Genomic DNA, 22,515 nt, shown 5'->3' with positions numbered 1-22,515 from the left:
CCTGCTCAGCGGAGATGTCTATCCCAGCATCTGGCTCAGCCTGATACGGTGCGAATGGTTACTGCTGCCTTTCCAGGCCCAGCCATTGTAGCGAGTACTGGTCAGCGGCGAGCAGACATCTCAGGGACTAAGTCTTGCTTTTCCCCTTCTGAGCATGCCCAAGGTAAGAACTCTCATTGGATGTCAGGGGTCACATGCTCAGGTACTGCAGCAGCTCCCATTGGTCCTCTAGGAAGGTCCTGAAGTTGCTCAGGCACCGTAGCAGCTCCCATTGGTCCTCTAGGAAGGTCCCATTAAAGGTTTGCATGGCGGAACGGCCATGTGCTAGTATCAACTAAGTTACGCGTTCAGCGATAGTGTGGTCATTTGCATGTGGTTTCAGGGTTCGGCTGAAATAAGCCCCTAGAATACCGGCATCTTCGGTGAGGAGTTTTGCGTGTGCTATTCTGACTGCATGACCACTGTTCACTCTATTTGGTAGCTGTGTTCCTCTGTGAGGTTAACAGGGCACAGCGTTCTCTTCTCTTAAGTGGCTCTGTGAAGTAACAGAGTTCACTTATACCGCCATATAGTACAGTCAGTTACTAGCAGCGGGTTTTACTCCTGCACGGTGGACCCCGGGTTGCAAACGCACCTATTATTCTATAAATATATATATGGTGCGTTCGGCCAAACCCTAACACATACAGTACGATATCCCTACGGCTCCTACACACACACTATAATGCTGCCAAAGGCCTCAAACACAGTTTGAGTTTAATGCTTCCACAGCTCACCCCCACGCACAGTATATTCCTCAGACACAATATTATGTCCACAGCTGCCCCACACAGTATGACACCCATCCTACCTCCCCCACATATTATGATGCCCCTACAGCCTACATAAACAATTATACCCACACACAGTAGGATGCCCATACAGTATGATACCTCTTGCAATCCCACCACACAGTATGATGCCCCAAGCCTCCAACATACACTATGATACACAATAACCCTTTCCACATATTACGATGCCCATAAAGCTCCACACAAACAGTATAATGAACCTCACAGTCTGCTACAGTATGATTCTTCCATATTCCCTCCCACAATAGGATGCATAAACCCCACATCCAGTATGATACCTGTCACAATCCATTTTTGAATGCGTGGCAGCTCTGGTTCCACTATGATTTAAATGTAGCTTTTATACTTTTAGGCCAGCAGGGGTTAATGTCAGTTTCCCTTGCCGGCAGTGTTGAAATTTCAGAGTTGCTAGGTCAGCTGATGTGGGTGGTGACCACTCCCCCCATCCTTTAACCCCTTTCCGACATCGAGCGCACATTTACACCTATGTCGGACACCATCCCTTTGATGTGGGCTCCGGCGGTGAGCCCACATCTTTCGCAGGACATGTCAGCTGTTTTGAACAGCTGACATGTGCCTGCAATGGAATCGCGATCCACTCGCGGCTATTAACCAGTTAAATGGCGCTGTCAAACTCTGACAGCGGCATTTAACAAACACTTCTGGCAATCGCGCCGGAAATATGCTAGACCAGTGAACCGCGTCACGTGATTGCGGGTTACCGATGTGTTGGCATGACAACCTGAAGTCTCCTGGAGCGCTCTATGGTTGTCAGTGCCGGCTTGCTGTGAGCTGTCAGTGGTCGCGCTCATAGCAAGTGAGTAATTCTGCTATATAGAGGCGATCTGATCATTGCCTCTATGTAGCAGAGCTGATCGGGTTGCGGCAGCTTCTAGTCTCCCATGGAGACTATTGAGGCATGCCAAAAGTTAAAAAAAATTTTTTTTTTTAAATCTAAAAAAAAGTTAAAATATATAAAAGTTCAAATCACCCCCCTTCTGCCCCATTCAAAATAAAACAATAGAAAAAAACTCAAACATACACATATTTGGTAACTCCGCATTCAGATTCGTCCGATCTATTAATAAAAAAAAAGGATTAACCTGATCGCTAAACGGCATAGCGATAAAAAAAAGTCAAAATGCCAGAATTACGGTTTTTTGGTCACTGCGATATTGCATTAAAATGCAATAACGGGAGATGAAAAGAATGTATCTGTACCAAAATGGTATCATTAAAAATGTCAGCTCAGCATGCAAAAAATAAGCCCTCATCCAGCCCAAGATCACGAAAAATGGAGATGCCACGGTTATCGTAAAATGGCGCAATTTGTTTTAACAAAGTTTTGAATTTTTTTTCACCACTTAGATAAAAAGGAAACTAGACATATTTGGTGTCTACGAACTCGTAATGACATGGGAATCATAATGACAGGTCAGTTTTAGCATTTAGTGAATCTAGTAAAAAAAAAAAAAAAAAAAAAACAAGTGTGGGATTGCAGTTTTTTTTGCAATTTCATCGCACTTAGATTTTTTTTCCCGATTTCTAGTACACGACATGGTAAAATCAATGGTTTCGTTCAAAACTACAACTCGTCCCACAAAAACAAAGCCCTCAAATGGCCATATTGACAAAAAATAAAAAAGTTATGGCTCTGGGAAGAAGGGGAGCGAAAAACAAAAACACAAAAAGCTCCGGGGGTTAAGGCGTTAAATAGTCACCTGATGCATCAGCTAACTGTCGGTGATAGAGCAATCTATGTTGACCAAGCCTGGAGTAAGGAGCTCTCTGGCTGCAGTGGTGAATCTGCTGGTTTTGTGGAGTTCCATGTCCTGGTGCCTTTCTTTTGCTGTGCTATGTTTGCAGCAGGGAAAGTTGTTTAGCTAATTGGGGTGTTTTTATCTTGTCAGTCTTGTGTTTGTCACTGCCCCCTGTGTTTGTACCATCTGCAGTGGTGAGGCTAGCACCCTTGCCAGCCAGGGCACTAGCCAGGGCAGTGTGAGGTGACAACGAGAGACGAGGTTCGTGATGACAGCGAGGGGAAGCACCCGCTTAGGGCAATAGGGGAGTGCAGGTTGGAGCAGGAGGTATCCATCCCTCATTCCCTATTGGTAGGGCCCTCCTCTCCCCATTTCCATCCCGTTGAGTGTTTGTTGCCGCTGACCGACCCCCCATTGGGTCGTTACATTTCATGACAATTCCCCTACAGTCCCCACCACACATTATGATAACCCCACAGACACCCCCAACAGTAAGATGCCAACACAGCTCCTCCCACACAGTATGATGACCCCACAGACCCCTACAAACAGTATGATATCCCTATAGTCCCCTACAAACAATATAATGTCCCCACACAGTATGATTCCCCACAGCTTCCTCCCACATTATTATGGCCAACATCACACAGTATGTCTCCGACACACAGTATGATGACCCCACAGTAAATTCCCCTACGCATAGTATAATAATGCCCTCACAGCCCAGTCCAAAAACAGTATTTTACCCCAACAGTACATTTCCCAACATACAGTATGATGACCTCACAAGCCCCAACAGAAAAAAATGCCACCACAGTTTGTACGCACGATCAGCTCTACTACATCATCACTCACATAGATCTGCTACATCAAGACACACACACACACACACACACACACACAAACACACACATCACATACAGCTGAAACCGAGACAAACCCTTGAACCCTCATTACAGCTTCCCAAATATGGAACAGTCCTGCTGGATATGGGATGTTTGGAAGATATGAAATACATTTGCATGCATTGATCTCTTAGTAGGACTCCACTTACACTTTATAGGGGCTGACCCCTCTAGAATATGGTTTTAAATGACCTTACCTATAAGTTGGAGCCAAAAGAGATTTAGTCTCCCTAATGGGTGAATGATCAGATATATTCCTAGTTAGATACTCTACATTAGATATGAGAGGTATCATAGTTGCTGACCTGTCAAGTCTATTCTAGAAAGTGTATGATAAGGAGTAACATGAGCATTCTTTGACCACAGGTTTTTCCCTCCATGTATCACTATAACCATCTCAGATAGAACCTGTGCTTGTGACATATGGGTGGCTGGTTCAATGTTGCCTATGTGAAATTTATCACAGTGAGGATGGAAGTAGTTGTTAAAGTCAGTTAAATTCACTAGGCTATGAGGAAGGCTATAAAAAGTCCAGAATCTTTAAATATCTCTCCAGTGTATGGAGGTGGAATATATAATGCTACTAGAATTATGGACAGATTGTGTGTAAAACAGCTGGAACATACGAATTTCACATCCACATCTATTAAAAATGTGGTGCATTTAAATTAAAATTGTAGCAAATACACTAATCTTTAGAGCATGAGTGGAAAATACCAAATGACTTTCTTGACTTGCCCAACAACACTGGACTGTGTATATTTTGTTTTAAATTGGATGAGTTTTGCATAAGCAAATTATAGCTGTCTGAAAAGTGACCAAGGTTGTTTAAGTGAATGAGTAAAATACCATACCAATACAGGTAATCAAATGGGGTTATTTAGTTTAGAAAAGCATATGCTTAGGTGTGATCTTTTTACAATGTACAAATACATGATGAGGCAACACAAGGATTTTTCTAATGATCTTTTGACATGTAGGCCTGCAATGGTGACAAGGGGGTATGTGGAGATATGAGGGTCAGTGGGTGCTCTCGTCCACTAGCCTGGCTGTGTTTTGAAAGACCACATGGTCCAGGGGTCACCCCACTGAATGCCCGCACTCCTTCCCCATGGGCAGAAAACTACTCAGACAACATAGGATGTCATGCTGTAACCGTAGGAATGCAGGATAAAAGGGACCCTATACTGTCTAGAAACTAGGGACGCCCTAGTCTATCCCTAACCCCAGGATCACTCCTGAAGGTAGAGATGCCCAGTTCTCGTACCTCTATTGCTCACATGGAGGGAAGCCATACACAGGTTTATATAATGGAAGGGTGTGGTTCCAATAAGCAGCACAGCCAATAGACCATGAGGAACTCTAAACCCTTTCCATGCCACAAGAAACCTGTTAACTCATGAATGGCCATGAGTATTTAAAGAGGACCTGTGTTCAGCCTATCACCGCAATCTTCTAATCTCAGATGAAGCACAGGTCCCAGCAGAATGTGGCACATTCATGACACATTCATGACACAAGGTGAGAGTATCACACTCCAGTAAGACTTTATTAGATCACCATCAGTCAACAGCATGTAGTACATACTCAGCAAGAACACAAGATGGGGCAAATAACTGTCTCACCCTTCCGCTGGGTCGCCAGTAATTAGGCCCGCATGCCCCAAAGTTGCAGAGGTTCTAACTACCCCAGCCAGTAGCACCCTGCTTTTGGTGGGCACTCACAGAGAGGAGATAGCAGCAAGCTTAGGAAGTTGACAAAGCACAGTGCGGTATGTGACCAGGTGAGCTGATTGTCTCAACCTGGATTCTCCAAACATCTTTGTGGGTTCAGTGATGGGCAGTAGAGAAGATCTGTATTCCACAAGATGAATCCTGACGTGATATATGAACACACTGGTGACAGGGGCAGACCCCTTTTATATCACACAGGAGAGGAGGTGGGGTAGCAGATAATTCCTCATTGTTCAATTGTTCAATTAGACTGCATATTTGTCCTCCAAGTTGTGTAAACTAGAACACAGCAGGGGGTTGATACAATGCGTAATCAGCAGGCATTCCACAAATTAACATACAGTACAAGGGTCAACAGACAGTCTCACATGAAACTATGGCTCTTGTCCCTTGACCTACTGAACAAAGGAGCAGTACATCTGGCATAATTCTTCCTTGCACAAGTGGCCAGACTAACGCTGTGTCATCACAGGGTATTGTCTACATCTAGAGGAAAGAAAGGTTTAACCATAATCAGAAATGCAGATTCTTTGCTGTAAGAGCAGTAATATTATGCAAGTCTTTGCCACAATATTTTGCAATGGTTTATTCACTAAAAAAGTTCGAGGAAAGTCTGGATGACTTTGTTATACAATATAATATTACAGGTTATGAGTACTAGATTCTGGGATGGGACGTTGATCCAGGGAACTAGTGTGATTACCATATGTGGAGTGATTGGGCTTTTGCCTTCCGATCGTTCAACAAGTTAGCTTAGAATTTAAACTTGATGGACTTACGTCTCTACCTTCAACCTCAAAAACCAAGAATTAAATAAATTGAGAACTAAGATTTACAATTTCCCTTCATCATCCCAGTTCGGTAAGAGTCCCAATTTATCTTGGCGTAGACCACGAACATTGCTGTTCAACCATTGAAGAGCCTCTTGCAGAGACTCGAAATGATGAACCTTAGCAAAGCAGCGACTCTGAGGCATGCAGGACACATTGTGGCACATGGGATTTCTATGACTCACAGACATTTCTTTATATTGGTACTTTTTTTTTCTGAATTTCAGCTGACAAATCCAGATACATAAGATACATAGATATTTTGCTTCCATCAGTTTATATGTCTGGATTTTTTTTGTTCAAAATGTTGTTTTGATCTTTGTAATAGATCAACTTCATTAGTACAGATCATGGTGTTGCTCCATGAGGTGGCTGGCACATTAGTATCCTATGTGCTCTTTCAATAGCAAATAGTGTTGAAAATGCCACAGGATCTCTTCCCTCCAGCACTCCCCACAAATATTATTTCTTATAAGATTGTTCTCCAGGTCATCAGTTTTTTTTTGTTTTGTTTTAAGGGTAAGGCCTCTTTCACACTTCAGTTTTTTGGCGTCAGTCAAAATCCGCCATTTTCCTCAAATAATGGATCCGTTTTTATTTTCGACGGATCCGTTTTTTCCCCCATAGACTTGCATTAACGACGGATTGTGACGGATGGCCATCCGTTCTATCCGTCATGCGACGGATCAGTCGAAATTTGGCGGACGTTGTCTAGACATCGACGGACTTTGTAACGTTTTTTGTCGCCGCCTAATTAACGGTCCGCGACGGATCCGTCGCGTCCGTTATTTTATAGAATGGGCGCCTATGGACGACGGATCCGTCGCGATCCGTTTTTTGGCGGATCCGTCGCCCCAATCCGTTTTTTCAACTGAGCATGCTCCAAAAAGTTGATACTTTTCCTAGACAACCCCAAAACTATATAAACAGGACAGGTGAGCCTCATTTTTCAATGTGCCATGAAGAGAGAACACAGATCCTGCCAGCAAGAGAGAATACAGATCCTGCCAGCAAGAGAGATCCCGCCAGCAAGAGACATCCTGCCAGCGAGAGAGATCCCAGCAAGAGACATCCTGCCAGCAAGAGAGATCCTGCCAGCAAGAGACATCCTGCCAGCGAGAGAGATCCCGCCAGCAAGAGACATCCTGCCAGCAAGAGACATCCTGCCAGCAAGAGAGATCCCTCCAGCAAGAGACATCCTGCCAGCGAGAGAGATCCCAGCAAGAGACATCCTGCCAGCAAGAGAGACCCTGCCAGAGACTGCTATGTGAGTACTGCCATCCAGCGTGTGTGTGTATGCCTGCCTTGCATGTGTTTTATTTTTCATACTGTGCTGGTATTTTTAATGGCTGTGCTGTGATGTGTGTGTGTGTGTATGCCATGTGATGTGTGCCAGACCGCCTGCCTGCCTGACATGTGTTTTATTTTTCATACTCTGCTGGTATTTTTAATGGCTGTGCTGTGATGTGTGTGTGTGTATGCCGTGTGATGTGTGCCAGACCGCCTGCCTGCCTGACATGTGTTTTATTTTTCATACTCTGCTGGTATTTTTAATGGCTGTGCTGTGATGTGTGTGTGTGTATGCCGTGTGATGTGTGCCAGACCGCCTGCCTGCCTGACATGTGTTTTATTTTTCATACTCTGCTGGTATTTTTAATGGCTGTGCTGTGATGTGTGTGTGTGTATGCCGTGTGATGTGTGCCAGACCGCCTGCCTGCCTGACATGTTTTTTATTTTTCATACTGTGCTGGTATTTTTAATGGCTGTGCTGTGACGTGTGTGTGTGTGTGTTTGTAAATGCTGTGTGATGTGTTCTGCATTTTTTGGGTGATTTTTCATACATTAACATACTGTACTGGTATTTCAAATAAAGAGCAGTGTAGCTCCTACTGTCCAAACAAAACAAAAAAAAGAAAAAAAAAATTTGTAATAAAAATTACACAAAACTGTCCGTAGTATGATTTCAAGATAAATTTAAAACTGGTCTACATTCAATAAAGGTGTTTGAGGTTCTATATCTAAATGCAGAATGCAAACCTTTGGTATACAAAATGTTATCTGGTTATAACTAGGGTAACCATAATTATCATTTTTGGGTATTGGTATTTTAACTTTGAATGAGGGAATTTTTTTTATAATGTTGAAACTGTCTCTGAAAGAAAGAGCTGAAGATCCTGTGGTGACGTCATCACTATCATAGGGCTTTCAGCATTTATCAGCTCCGCCTCCTGATCACATGACGATGAGGTCACATCGGGTCTTTCAGCTCTCAGCAGCTCATTCCTGGTTGTGTGCAGCTCGTGTTCTCTGGTATCAACCAGCAGCAGATTTCGAGTTCCTGCTGTTCTGGTGAGATGTGGAGAGAGGGCAGAATGTGGAGTCGGATGGGCAGAATGCGGAGACTGATGGGGCAGAATGTGGAGATGGATGGGGCAGGATGTGGATTTGGGTGGAAAATATTTTGGCAGGGGGGCCCCATTTGGAAGTTCGCACCGGGGCCCATAACTTTGTAGTTACGCCACTTTATAGTAGCTTAGAACTGTCTTTATACTTGCAGATTCTAGGGACCAAGGAACTAGGACCAAGACGAGACTAGGGACCGAGACGACGCAGGCAGACCCCCCAAAGTTTTGAAAACATGTAAGTATAAAGTCCAGAAAAGCTGCGTCTATCCTTTTGTATAGTAGCTTAGAACTCTCTCTTTATACTTTCAGATTCTAGGGACCAAGACAGACTCAGGCAGAATAAAAATGTCTTCATCTGAGAGCCCCCCCTCACATCGTCAGCCACCTGAGGTTTTTTTTTTTATTCCTAAATTTTTTTTGGTACATCTCTGGTAATGTTTTTGAACCCTATATGTATTTATTCTGTTTTCACAGGAAGAAGATGGAGGAGCAGCAGCAGCAGCAGAGGAGCAGCTTCATGAAGGAGACGGGCAGGGTGGAGAAATGAGAGGAGCGGGAGCGCATAGTGTAAGTTTTGCAGATACAGATCCTCACATAAAACACACTACACTCAACACAAACATTCAGTACAGCACACACACGGTACATATGCCTCCATCCAAGCACATAATTTATTTTTTTTTTTTTTTTTATTAGTCTTCACAATCCGGGGCTCGACGTAGAGTTCCTCAGAGCACCTACCATAGCCGTCGGATTGCTAGGCGCGGCAGTCACCGAAGAGTAAGTTCCTTTTTTGGTTTGGTGTTTAGCAAACTGTAAAATTCATGTGTTATAATCTTTCCCTTTTTATTCTTTTTTTTTTTTTTGTTAAAAGGCTTCACAGCGTGCTCCCGAACAGGATGAGGAAGAGGACGAGGGCATAGACGTGGACACCCTCATCCAAGCGGTCCAAAGTCGGGAGCCGCTATGGAAGATGTCGGACCGCCGCCATGCTGACCAGTACGTCACCCGACGGCTATGGGAGGAAGTGTGCAATGCTGTCATTGATAACTGGGAGGAACTCAATGCTGGGGCCCAGGATCTAGCACGTAAGTATTCACAGTTCATTAACGTGTGTTAGCATGATTTAGGCTACGTTCACACGATCCGTTTTTCACTGCGGATTTTTCCGGTCCTTTTTCGGGAAAATCCGCAGTGGAAAACGGCGGTGCTTCTCTCTGCGGTTTTGTGTCCTTTTTCTACTGCGGATTCCACTGCGGGTTTCCAACTGCAGTTTCCTATTGGTGCTGTTGGAAACCCGCAGCGGAATCCGCAGAAAGAATTGACATGGTACTTCTTTTTTCTGCAGGCAAATCTGCGCGGATTTGCCGGCGAAAAAAAGGATCGTCGGCACAGCGGATTTTGTTTTCCATAGGGTAACATTGTACTGTACCCTGCATGGAAAACTGCTGCGGATCCGCAGCTGCAATTCCGCTGCGGATCCGCAGCAAAAACCGCATCGTGTGAACATAGCCTTAATGTGTTGTATAGTAACCTTTTTTTGATTTCTCTTTCCAGGTAACAGGGTAATCGTGCGGTGGCGGTCACTGAGGGATCGCTTTAAGAGAGAGTTCAATAAGGAGATGCAGGCCCCGAGTGGATCTAGAGGACGCAGGAGCAGGTATAAGCATTCCAGAGCCCTGTCGTTCCTCCGGTCGACGCTGCTGAGCAGAAGGTAAATATTCAACACCACAAGTTTTCAGTCAAACTGTTAAAATGTGTAACCTTCTATTTTTTTTTGGGCAGCAAGGGCAATTGTAATATCAAGATACTAATTTTTTTGTTTGTTTCTTCTTTAACAGTACTGTCAGCAGCACTCGGGAGCCTGCATCAGAGTTGCACCCCTCTGGAGCGATCCCTCAGGGGTCCGCCACCGGGGACCACGTCGACCCTTCTGTGTCTGCACCTTCCCTTTTGTGTGATCCCTCGGCCCCATCCACCAGCGCTGGAGCAGCAGGGTGGACTTCGTCACTTGAAGCTGCAGGTGATGAGATGGAGTTCCCTTTACCCCACCCCTCTGACACTGCCGCAACATCTAGACCACCTTTGGGGTCAGGACGGCAGCGCCAGAGAGGTCAGGAAAGGAGCTATGCGCCTGAATTTTTGCATTTGAATGCAGCCTTCCAGAATGCCATCAAGCTTTTGGGTGAGCAAACGTCTGCTGGGTACAATATGCTTCACAAATGCATATTGGAACTCGGCAGTCGTCTGGATAGGCTGCAGTCAGATGCAAACCAGTCACCAAGACACTGCTTTTTCCAGTCAGTCCTCAGGCACATGGAGAATCTAACTCCTGACCTGCAGATGCATGTGATGCAAGGCTGCCACACTGCTCTAGCGCAGGCGATGTCCCAAGCCCCTCCACCCACCCTTCATGTTTCAACACCTTTCCCCTCTCAAGTCGCCGTCTATCCTCCCGTCCGTCCTCCTCCCGTCCATCCTTCTCCCGTCCATCCTTCTCCCGTCCATCCTTCTCCCGTCCATCCTTCTCCCGTCCATCCTACTCCTTCGCCATACCTTTCTTCCCCCCTCAGTATTTCCCAGTTCCTACCTTCCCCTTTCCATTCTTCCCCTTTAACTTCACCGTTCCCACCCCCACCAACACCTTCACCATACCTTCCACAGACCACATCTGTACCTCAACTCCCTTCCCAACCTCATGTTTTCACCACCCATTCCACTTCTGTTCCTCCCCGTGATGTCCTGTCCCCCCCTATCGACGTGGCCCGCCTTGTCAGCCCCTCCGCTACTATCTCCACCCCAAATTATGAGAACCTTTAAAAACTGTATGTAAATAAATAAAACTTTTTGTGGTTTAAAAACAATTTTATTGTCTCTGCTTTTTTTTTTTTTTTTTTTAAACTGTATTAAAACCACCAAGGTTATGGTAATAGTAAACATTACAAAATGTTTAAAGGGTACCGGTACAAAACATACAAAATACAGCAAGGTTAACCAAACAAAAAAATGGTATTTTTACAAGTTTGAAAAAAAAAATTTTTAAACCATTTGATACTGCCAGTCAACTGATCCTGCAGGAGACATGAAATAGTCTGCAAAATTGTCCCGCATTCTGGAGACTGCTACAGGACTGCGAAAAGTTGTGTTGTGGTAGTCCGGCAAGGTGCTTTCTGAAACATTATCCTCCAGGGAAACATTTTCTTTTGATAAAACAAAATTGTGAAGTACCACGCAAGCCTTCACCACATCATCGACAGTTTCAGTCTGCAGTTTAATGGCAGTTATTAGCACTCTCCATTTGGCAGTTAGGATGCCAAAAGCACATTCCACTACTCTGCGTGCTCTGGTTAAACGGTAATTGAAAATTTTCTTCCTCTGGGTCAGTCCACTACTTCCAAAGGGTTTAAGCAAATGTGGGGAAAGCTGGAAAGCGTCATCACCAACGCAAACAAATGGTAACGGTGGACCGGTGGTTCCAGGGAGAGGTCTAGGGGGCGGAAAATCAAATGTCTCTCCATACAACCGACGCCCCATTGGTGAACTTTTAAAAATCTGTGAGTCATTTGCGCGTCCATACGCACCGATATCCACAGCGATGAACTTACAGTGTGCGTCGGCTATGGCCATCAAAACAATTGAAAAATATTTCTTATAATTGTAGAATTCTGATCCAGAGCCAGAAGGTTTGACGATCCTTATATGTTTCCCATCAACTGCGCCGACACAATTTGGGAACTGGCATATTTGTAGAAAATTTTGGGCAATCTCCAGCCACCTCTCCTGTGATGGCTCTGGAATATATTCCGCTTGTAAGCACTCCCACAGTGCCCGGCAGGTATCTCTGATGATCCCGGAAATGGTGGATATCCCAAGCCTAAATTGAAAATGTAGCGATGAGAACGACTCTCCAGTTGCAAGGAATCTGTTAACAAAACGAAAAGACAATAATTAATAAAAACTTCAAAAAACATCATTACAGTTATAAGTATGATGAATGAGAATAATAAAAAAAAATAAATAAAAAAAAATAAATAACTTACCGAATAGTCACCATGAGACGCTCCGCTGGTGATATGGAAAAGCGCATCTGGGTGTCTCGTCTCCGTATAGAGTCTTCCACATGACCCAATAAAATTTCAAAATTTTCAGCCTTCATCCTCACATAGTTGAAGAACTTCTGAGGGTTTTCCCTCAGTTCAAGGTAAAGTGTTGAATAAACACCACGGGTCATGCGTTGGGCTGTAATGGGATGGATCCACAGCCTTCTCTTCCGCCGCTGCCGCAGGATCCGCAGGCTTCCCTCCTCCTTGTCCCGAACGATGACTGCCAACTGATTTGCCTCAAAAGTAAAATCCGCACATATCTTCGCTATGTTTGCCAGTACTTGCTCCATCGCTGCCACTTTCTCTAATAAACCCTTTCAAAGATGTGATGTAAATACACAGTATATATAGTTTTCCAGTAGTTTCCAGTAGCCAATCACATTGAGATCCTCCCCTTCTAAAAAACGGATCAGTCAAAAAACGGATCCAACGGATGGGAAAACGGTCGTGATGGTTTCCGACGGATCCGTTTTTTTGACGGATCAGTATAACTGATCCGTCAAAATAACGGATCCGTCGGAACCGTTTTCCCAACAATTTTGACGGATCCGTCGATCCGTCACGATGTCGGAGGTGACTGACGCCAAACAACTGAAGTGTGAAAGAAGCCTAAGCCTACATTCTGCACTGTTTTCTTGATGTAATAGGAAACTGATCTTCAGTCATGCTTATTCTGCCTTTAGCTTCTTTCATCCTCTCATTAAACCTTTGCAAGTACCATCGTATTAAGAGTCAAGTTTTCTTTCAGGCCCCCCATATGTACATTTAAGGTGGCTAGAATAATGCTGCAGCGGGTGACTGAAGCAAAGACATCTTGAATAGTCGGTTCATCTGTTTGCCTCACTGTATTCATCAGTCTCATCTCTCACCTTGAAGTCTACAGAAGGGGAGGCCTGCTACAAATGGCACAAACAGGTACAAATAGCGCCATCTTAGACCTTCCATCACTCTCGCCCATCTTCAGTTTTTCTGATTCTTTAGTCTGAATGGGATCTCTTTTGGTAGAGGCACTCACATGGTCAGCATGAGACACCCCAGCAAAACGTTCCAGGACATACGTCCACTGCCCTTTCTCTATTGGATGGGCACAGCTCTAATCCTATTCTGGTCTTCTACTGTGTCACAATACAGACACACCTGCAATACATCGCATTCTGGAGTTACTGGGTAAAGGTGCAGCATGTCAGAAGTAAAATGTACAGGTTTATATTCCAAAAGTAGCAGTTGTTTGCTACCTCATTTGAGAGCAGCATAATGTAGGAATAGAGACCATGATTCCAGTCATGTATCACTTAGTTTACTGCGTGCAGCAGTTGTGATAGAATCAGGGCTTAACTCCGCACACACCACAGATTTCTGTGTACACTGTATGTTAACACTAAGGCTACGTTCACATTTGCGTTGTTGGGCGCAGCGTCGTCGACGCATACCGACGCATGCGTCATGCGCCCCTATCTTTAACATGGGGGGCGCATGGACATGCGCCGGTATGCGTTGTACTGCGTTTTACGACGCATGCGTCATATAGACGCACAAGACAGGGCGCAGGGGACGCTACTTGTAGCGTTCTCCCTGCACCGAAAGTCCCGATCTGTAGGATCTTATGACAACGCATGCGTCGCAAAACGCTGCGTTGTGTACATGCGTTGTTGGTTGCGTCACGTCGCCGACGCTGCGCCCAACAACGCAAATGTGAACATAGCCTAAGCTGCTAATCAGTGGTGGGGGTAGAGATGGACCATGATTCCCATGAGCTGTAGCCCTCTACTGTTAATTTGCTGATAAAACACTGCATTGAAACAACAGCATGCAGTCTTATTAAGTTACCTCAATGTTAATATTAGGTGTGTTAGAATAAACAAAAAAAATGTAAGATATACATATTCTTTAATTCAATATATTGAGCCCATGGATGCATTATAAATGACTAATTAATTGGATATTGTAAGGCTATAGCTTTACTCCACTGTTCTAAGAAAGGAAACAGTACAGTATGTGATTTAACACATGTTCACCCTAGAAATTTTATTCTACTGGTTCCCTATATTATAAAAAAAATCATTCTGAAGTATTAAAATTGCAATATCCCTTTAAAGGGCTAATCCTATGATTGATAGTTATCTATATTATCTATCACCTATCTGCTGGGACTCCATCAATCCTCTGCAGCGTCCCACGACATTGAAGCAGTAGCTACTACAACGTCAACATAGCAGTGTGCATGCAACGGTCATTACCATTATGCCTATGGCCAGCACATGCGCACTGCTATGTTGACATTGTAGTACATTACTTCAATAAAATGGTGTTGGAAATCATGGTATGCGCACACACTAACCCTGGCGACATTTTACTTTAGTAATGTACTACAACGTAGCACGCACATGCATGGCATAGGTGAAGTATCCACATGTGTGTGCTGACTTTGGAGAAATTTTATTGAACTATAACAACCGACCTAGAAACTCCAAGCGGAGTGAAAAAAAAAATAAAAGGGAGGAAAGCAACCAAAGGAGAAAGACACACATAAGACCCCACCGACAAACTCCTCACCAACAATTCAACAAAAATAAACACAAATAGAACTCATTGCAATGCACACACACCGGGCATAGGTGCGGTTTTTGCACGCACTGACTCCAGCACCATTTTATTGAATAATTCTACTACAACGTCAACATAGCAGTGCGCACACGCCGGCCATAAACATTATCCTTAGGGCCAGCGCGTGCGCACTCCTATGTTGACGTTGTAGTACACTAGTACACTACTTCAATAATATGGCGCCAGAGTCAACGCATGCCCATACAGCGATCTCCAGCGCCATTTTATTGAAGAAATTGTATAAATGTACGAATAAAAAATACTTTCCACCCAGGCGTAGAATAGGTTCAATAGCTAGTCTTACACAGTGCCTTGCGAAAGTATTCGGCTCCCTAGAACTTTTCAACCTTTTCCCACAGATCATGCTTCAAACATAAAGATACCAAATGTAAATTTTTGCTGAAGAATCAACAACAAGTGGAACACAATTGTGAAGTTGAACGAAATTTATTGCTTATTTAAATTTTTTGTGGAAATTCAAAAACTGAAAAGTGGGGCGTGCAATATTATTCGGTCCCTTTAACTTAATACTTTGTTGTGCCACCTTTTGCTGAGATTACAGCTGCAAGTCTCTTGGGGTATGTCTCTATCAGTTTTGCACATCGAAATACTGAAATTCTTGCCCATTCTTCCTTGGCAAACAGCTCGAGCTCAGTGAGGTTTGATGGAGATCGTTTGTGAACAGCAGTTTTCAGCTCTTTCCACAGATTCTGGATTGGATTGACGTCTGGACTTTGACTTGGCTATTCTAACACCTGGATACGTTTATTTGTGAACCATTCCATTGTAGATTTTGCTTTATGTTTGGGATCATTGTCTTGGTGTCATGGTTAGGACAAGGTTGTCCTGTGCTCTCAAGGGTTAATGTTCTTAGCCTCTCTTTCAAGATGGGAGGGCTATTTATACTCGCTCCTAACCTGGTATCCTTGTCAGCTATAGGTTTTCTGCAGTCTGTATGCTTGACCTCTGAAGTGTGCTGGCTTGCATATTTTCTTGCTGTCACTTGCTTTATTCGTTTTCTTGGATAACTGACTTCTGGTTTGGCTTCTGACTATTCCCAGACTCTCCCTGTTGGTATCTTGTAATCTCCTGGCTAAGGCTACGTTCACATTTGCGCCTTTGGGCACAGCGTCATCGACGCATGCGTCATGCGCCCCTATCTTTAACATTAGGGGCGCATGGACATGCGTTGTTATGCGTTTTGGTGCGTTTTGCGACGCATGCGTCGTTTCGGCGAACCTGGCAGGGCGCGACAGACGCTACATGTTGCAGTTTTTCGGCGTAATAAATTTTTAAAAAAACGCATGCGTCGCGCTTGCGCCAAAACCCCCATTCAAGTCTATTGACGACGCAGAAGGCGCAAGTACTTGCGTCGCAGCACATTGTACGACGCATGCGTCCTTTAATTAAAAAACAAGCAAAGTGACTAGACAGTGACGAAAGACCCTATATATCTAAAAAAAAAGGGGATTGGCATTGTCTTTCAATTGCCAGCAGGACAGAAGACGAGACAACATCTGTGATCTGCTTTCAAAAGCTGTAAGTACCGTATATACTCGAGTATAAGCCGACCCGAGTATAAGCCGACCCCCCTAATTTTGCCACAAAAAACTGGGAAAACTTATTGACTCGAGTATAAGCCTAGGGTGGAAAATGCAGCAGCTACCGGTGAATTTCAAAAATAAAAATAGATGCTCCATACCGTTCATTATGGCCCCATAGCTGTGCCATATAGTGCTCTGCACCGTTCATAATTGCCCCATAGCTGTGCCATATAGTGCTCTGCACCATTATTGCCCCATAGCTGTGCCATATAGTGCTCTGCACCATTATTGTCCCATAGCTGTGCCATATAGTGCTCTGCACCATTATTGCCCCATAGCTGTGCCATATAGTGCTCTGCACCATTCATTATTGCCCCATAGCTGTGCCATATAGTGCTCTGCACCATTATTGCCCCATAGCTGTGCCATACAGTGCTCTGCACCATTATTGCCCCATAGCTGTGCCATATAGTGCTCTGCACCATTATTGCCCCATAGCTGTGCCATACAGTGCTCTGCACCATTATTGCCCCATAGCTGTGCCATACAGTGCTCTGCACCATTATTGCCCCATAGCTGTGCCATACAGTGCTCTGCATCATTATTGCCCCATAGCTGTGCCATACAGTGCTCTGCACCATTATTGCCCCATAGCTGTGCCATACAGTGCTCTGCACCATTTTTGCCCCATAGCTGTGCCATATAGTTCTCTGCACCGTTATTGCCCCATGGCTGTGCCATACAGTGCTCTGCACCATTATTGCCCCATAGCTGTGCCATACAGTGCTCTGCACCATTATTGCCCCATAGCTGTGCCATATAGTGCTCTGCACCGTTATTGCCCCATAGCTGTGCCATACAGTGCTCTGCACCATTATTGCCCCATAGCTGTGCCATATAGTGCTCTGCACCGTTATTGCCCCATAGCTGTGCCATATTGTGCTCTGCACCGTTCATAATTGCCCCATAGCTGTGCCATATAGTGCTCTGCACCATTATTGCCCCATAGCTGTGCCATACAGTGCTCTGCACCATTATTGCCCCATAGCTGTGCCATATTGTGCTCTGCACCGTTCATAATTGCCCCATAGCTGTGCCATATAGTGCTCTGCACCATTATTGCCCCATAGCTGTGCCATACAGTGCTCTGCACCATTATTGCCCCATAGCTGTGCCATATAGTGCTCTGCACCGTTATTGCCCCATAGCTGTGCCATACAATGCTCTGCACCATTATTGCCCCATAGCTGTGCCATATAGTGCTCTGCACCATTGCCCCATAGCTGTGCCATACAGTGCTCTGCACCATTATTGCCCCATAGCTGTGCCATATAGTGCTCTGCACCGTCCATTATTGCCCCATAGCTGTGCTGCTGCAATAAAAATAATAAAACACATACTCACCTCTCTTGCAGCTCCTCGGCGCCATCTTCCCGGCGTCTCTCTGCACTGACTGATCAGGCAGAGGGCGGCGCACACACTATATGCGTCATCGCGCCCTCTGACCTGCACAGTCAGTGTGGAGAGAGAGAGACGCCGGGAAGATGGAGACAGCGCCCGGCGTGTGGAACGAGGACCGGTGAATATGCGATACTTACCTGCTCCCGGCGTCCCTGGCTCCTTCCCCCGGACAGCTGGTCTTCGGTGCCGCAGCCTCTTCCTCTGTCAGCGGTCACCGGCACCGATGATTAGAGAAATGAATAGGCGGCTCCGCCCCTATGGGAGGTGGAGCCGCCTATTCATTTCTCTAATGAGCCGCTCAGGGGAAGAGGCTGCGGCACCCAGAGACAGTGGGACGGGCAGGGGGAGCGTCAGGATCGCCGGGACTAGGTAAGTATGCCTCAGCGCCCTCTCCCCCTCACCCGCCGACCCCACCGCCGACCGTGACTCGAGTATAAGCCGAGGGGGCACTTTCAGCCCAAAAATTTGGGCTGAAAATCTCGGCTTATACTTGAGTATATACGGTATATAATTTCTCAGTGCATTTTTCTTCTTTATGTGTGTTTTAATTTTTCATTTTTAATGCAATTTGTGCAGGTATAATTTAATGTTTGGTCTGTACTTTAGTACGGCTATGCCACTGGTTTTTTTTTTGAAAATTTGTGTTTTTAAATCTTGTTCTGATGTATTTCTGGCGCTATATGATGGCGTTTTCTTGTCTCCGGCCTTGTTTGTTTTTGGATTGGTTTTTATTTATTTTGGGTTGTTCTGTAATGTCATGCGGTTGTTCCACTGTGTTTTGAAATATGATTTTCTTGTTTAATTTCTGGTTTATGTGGTTTTAATTCTGGTTTCTATTTCTGGGGGTAACCGTAGGGCATTTTCTTGGCTCATGTCTTGCTGTTTTATATTGTAAAGTATGGCATTTTATACTGGATTGCCTTTTCTTTACCCTCTTTTTTTTTCCCTGTGTGCCTTTTTTTTTTTGGCTACATTTATGGTGTTTCAGTTAATTTTTATTGGGTTGTTCTGGAATGTCATGCGGCTATATGCCATTGTATTTTCCATTGTATTTTCCTTTTTTTTTTTTTATAGAATTCATTTATTTATTTTTTTCTGCTTCTGATGTATTTCTGCCGTTATATGTAACCGTATGGCGTATTTTTGTCTCCGGCCTTGTTTTTTTATATTGTAAAGTATGGCTGTTTATAATGTATTGTTGTTGTTTTTTTGCCCTGTTTTTTTTTTCTTTATCAAGTGTGTTGTTTTTTTTTATTTGACTAAATACAATAATAGTGGTTTATTTAATTGTTATTGGTTTGTTCTATAATTTATGCAGCGCCCCAGAGTCCTGGTCGTTGCAGTACTGATGCTCCGCCGCTAAGGGGGGCTATGGTACGTCTGATGGCACTGAAGGAGTTCACCTGACCAGGTATCACAGACACCAATACACTTCACAGTCTGGCCTCCAGGGGGAGCTAAGGGTGCTATGTATTAGGCCACTCCTCACAATCTGGTAAAACTGGAGGTTAGGTAGGAAGTTTGTCAGAAAGCTGACTGGGTTGGAACCAGGCAACATCCTGTGGCAGAGGGTGTTGCAGGGGAAGATTCAGGGGGGTCCCTGTCAGGGGTGGGATCCTGACAGAGGCCTAGCGAACAGAGAGAACGTTACGGGACTGCGCCTGCACCTGATCGCGGTGGTACCCTAAGAAAGGACAAGAAGCGAGGTTTATTGTGCTGAGTGAGAAACGAGATCAACGCAACAAGCAGAAATACCAGTAGGAGTCGTGCTGTAAGACGAGGCAACATCCTACTGAGGCGCGCAGCCGGTGGCCGGAACGCCGAGGAAGTATAGAGCTCCAGGCCTAACTTCAAACCTACGGCAGGACAGTCAGTTATAGGCGGGCTGTCTCACTCAAATCACCTAAGAAGACATAGGGGGCAACAACAGGAGAGGGGCGACACTAGGGTCCAGGAAGAGCTCCGAGCCTACCCGTCATACGGGTGCGTCCTAGCCATATCATCTGGGGGACGAAGAAGAACATCATAATCGAGTTGTGAGGGAACTTCAGAAACAGACACAACAGTTGTGGGGACTATCCCGTAAGCACAGCAGGGGAGGACCACAACACACAAGCGCTAGAAGGTAGGCACAGATTTCCACCTGCAAAGGGAACTCTGAAGGTGCCATCGGACCGGCCGGACTTGCGCAGCCCGGTTAACCGTATTCCGGACTGAGGATCCTGAAGCCTTCAGTAAAGAGGTAAAGAGACTGCAACCTGATGTCCTCGTTATTTACTGCGACCTGCACCGCACCATAACATCATCACCACCCACAACTTTCATTGGGCGCCCCTCAGCAGGTTCACAGACCGGGTCTAGCCACCGTGACAACCCCAGGACAGAGACTCAGAGGCCCGGTACCGGGTACCCCTCGGCCCTGCGGCAGTGGGGGCGCTACAACTTGGCGTCACGAACAGGATCTACTTAAGCCTGAAGAATCAGGTCATGTGTGCCTTGGAACTGTGATTTATTGTGCTTGGACTGTGACTTATTGTAAAGACTGTGCATTGCCAGTTACCGCCAAAAACCGCCGCCATTACAGCGCTGAGGAGAGCGCAGGAGGAGAAGAGGGGCGTGGAGTAGGCGTGGACCAGCTGAAGAGCGCAAAAGACAATGGCCGCCCAGTCTAAATATTTCTGCACCGTGAGGACGTGTCCGTCAGCAGCCGAGATCCGCCTCCTAATCCTCAATGGAGGGCGGAGACAACGAAAACGGAACCGCCCACGACGGAGAGAGCGGGAAAAAGACCAGGAAGCGACCCACGTGGAGGACGCCATGACCAGCCACTCAGACCAGGAATGCGGGGTCGGAGCCGAGGACTCCCCCAGCCACCCGGACGAGCACAGTGGTCAGCTCTCCGCGATTGGGACCGGCCTCCTGCAGATTGAAATGGAAGGCCTGATCGAACAACTCCTCCAGCTGCGGATGGAAGCGCCGGCGGAGGACCCTCTCACGTCTGAACCTGCGTTGCCGCCGGAACCCCAGCCGACGTCCCCATTGACCATATCACCAGCGGAGCCGACCAAGGAGGAGGGGCCTACACCGACTGGTGAGTCCGCCGACCCTGTCCCGCTGGCCAAGGGTCTGTTAATAGGCCCCGTCGCGGCACCCCCTCTCCCTGGGACCCATAGACTCCAGCGCCTGTTACCATGGGAGGAGAGAACGGGTATGGAACACTTCATGAAAGCCCCGATTCCACCAATTGCCCTGCCGGGAGAGGTCTATGCGGAGCGTACAGTGTGCCGCTGGGTGAACCCAGGACCCGACCTTATGGGATTCCCCGGGGTGAAGACACAGGAAGGGGAGATGGTGCAGTCCCTGAGCTGGGAGGAATACCAGGCCCAGCTGGAGCAGCAGTGGGAGGAGAAGGAAAAGGCGTACCAGGCCGGGCTAGAGGCCTACCACCAAAGGGACTTGGCGGTCAAGGACCGGGCCCGCAAGGACCCCACCGCTCACCAGGCCCCGCGCAGGCAGGGCACCGTTGTCGCCTTCAAGCTCCGCGGAGGCTGGGGCTTTATAAAAGAGCCGGGCCTGAACGCCGAAGTCTTTGTCAACCGGCGGGATGTGGAGTCTCATCTCAGGGAAGGCCATCCAGACTGGGATCTCTACCCGGGGGACGACGTCACTTACACCCGGCACTTTGGGGAGAAGGGGTGGTTCGCCCTGAATGTTCATAAGAAGCGAAACCCCGTGACACCCCCGACTAAGGTGCCGGTGAAGCTGTCCCCCGTAGCGAAGGTGCCCCCTTGTGGTCAGCCCGCAATCATCACCAAGACCACCGTGGCCACTCCAACGTGCACCATTATCAAAACCACGACCTGCAGCATCGTCACCTCAACCACCGTTGTGGCCAAGGAGGCGCCTCCTCAGGTGGTCAGTGCCTCTGCTGCCCCAGGACTGAAGACAGTGGGTACGCAGACACCCAGATGGGACAACACTCCCCCTTACGCAGTACCAGGCGGTGGGCAATATCCAAAGGGGTTGCCTCCGCCGGTGCTGCCTCCTGAGTGGTTCAAGTAAATGTCCTAATCTTCTGAACATGTAAATAGTTGACTGTTTGCCTTTTTGCTGTTTTGCTGCTATAACCCGACCAGGGTTACTCTTAAAGGGATCCCTTTGTTTACCCGGGATCCCTTCTGCTGCTTTTGTTTTTGTTTCTCGTTTTATCATTGTTGAAAGAACTGCTGGATCATGAACACTGCATGATTACAAACTCATTGTAAATAGTTTGCACCTTCTTAAAGGTGCCCTCTACTGGTTTTACAAAAGAAAGGACT

At 46.1% G+C, this 22,515-nt stretch overlaps 2 protein-coding genes across 2 annotated transcripts in view; one reads left to right on the top strand and one right to left on the bottom strand.

Annotated features, from left to right (window-relative positions):
- The window catches only part of LOC143817644 (synaptonemal complex protein 1-like), a 307,299-nt gene that overhangs the window by 186,589 nt on the left and 98,195 nt on the right, over positions 1–22,515 (bottom strand). The gene's annotated exons all lie outside the window — the stretch shown is intronic.
- LOC143815607 (uncharacterized) lies at positions 7,897–12,047 on the top strand. Its single transcript, XM_077294983.1, has 6 exons — positions 7,897–8,874; positions 8,959–9,051; positions 9,181–9,264; positions 9,359–9,572; positions 10,042–10,198; positions 10,326–12,047. Exons 1-6 carry the CDS (start codon positions 8,830–8,832, stop codon positions 11,302–11,304), a joined length of 1,572 nt encoding a protein of 523 aa, XP_077151098.1. The 5' UTR covers positions 7,897–8,829; the 3' UTR covers positions 11,305–12,047.

Source organism: Ranitomeya variabilis, chromosome 3, assembly GCF_051348905.1.
Source record: "Ranitomeya variabilis isolate aRanVar5 chromosome 3, aRanVar5.hap1, whole genome shotgun sequence".
NCBI lineage: Eukaryota > Metazoa > Chordata > Amphibia > Anura > Dendrobatidae > Ranitomeya > Ranitomeya variabilis.
Note: the sequence above shows the minus strand (reverse complement) of the source record. Positions and strands in the feature narration are given on the sequence as shown.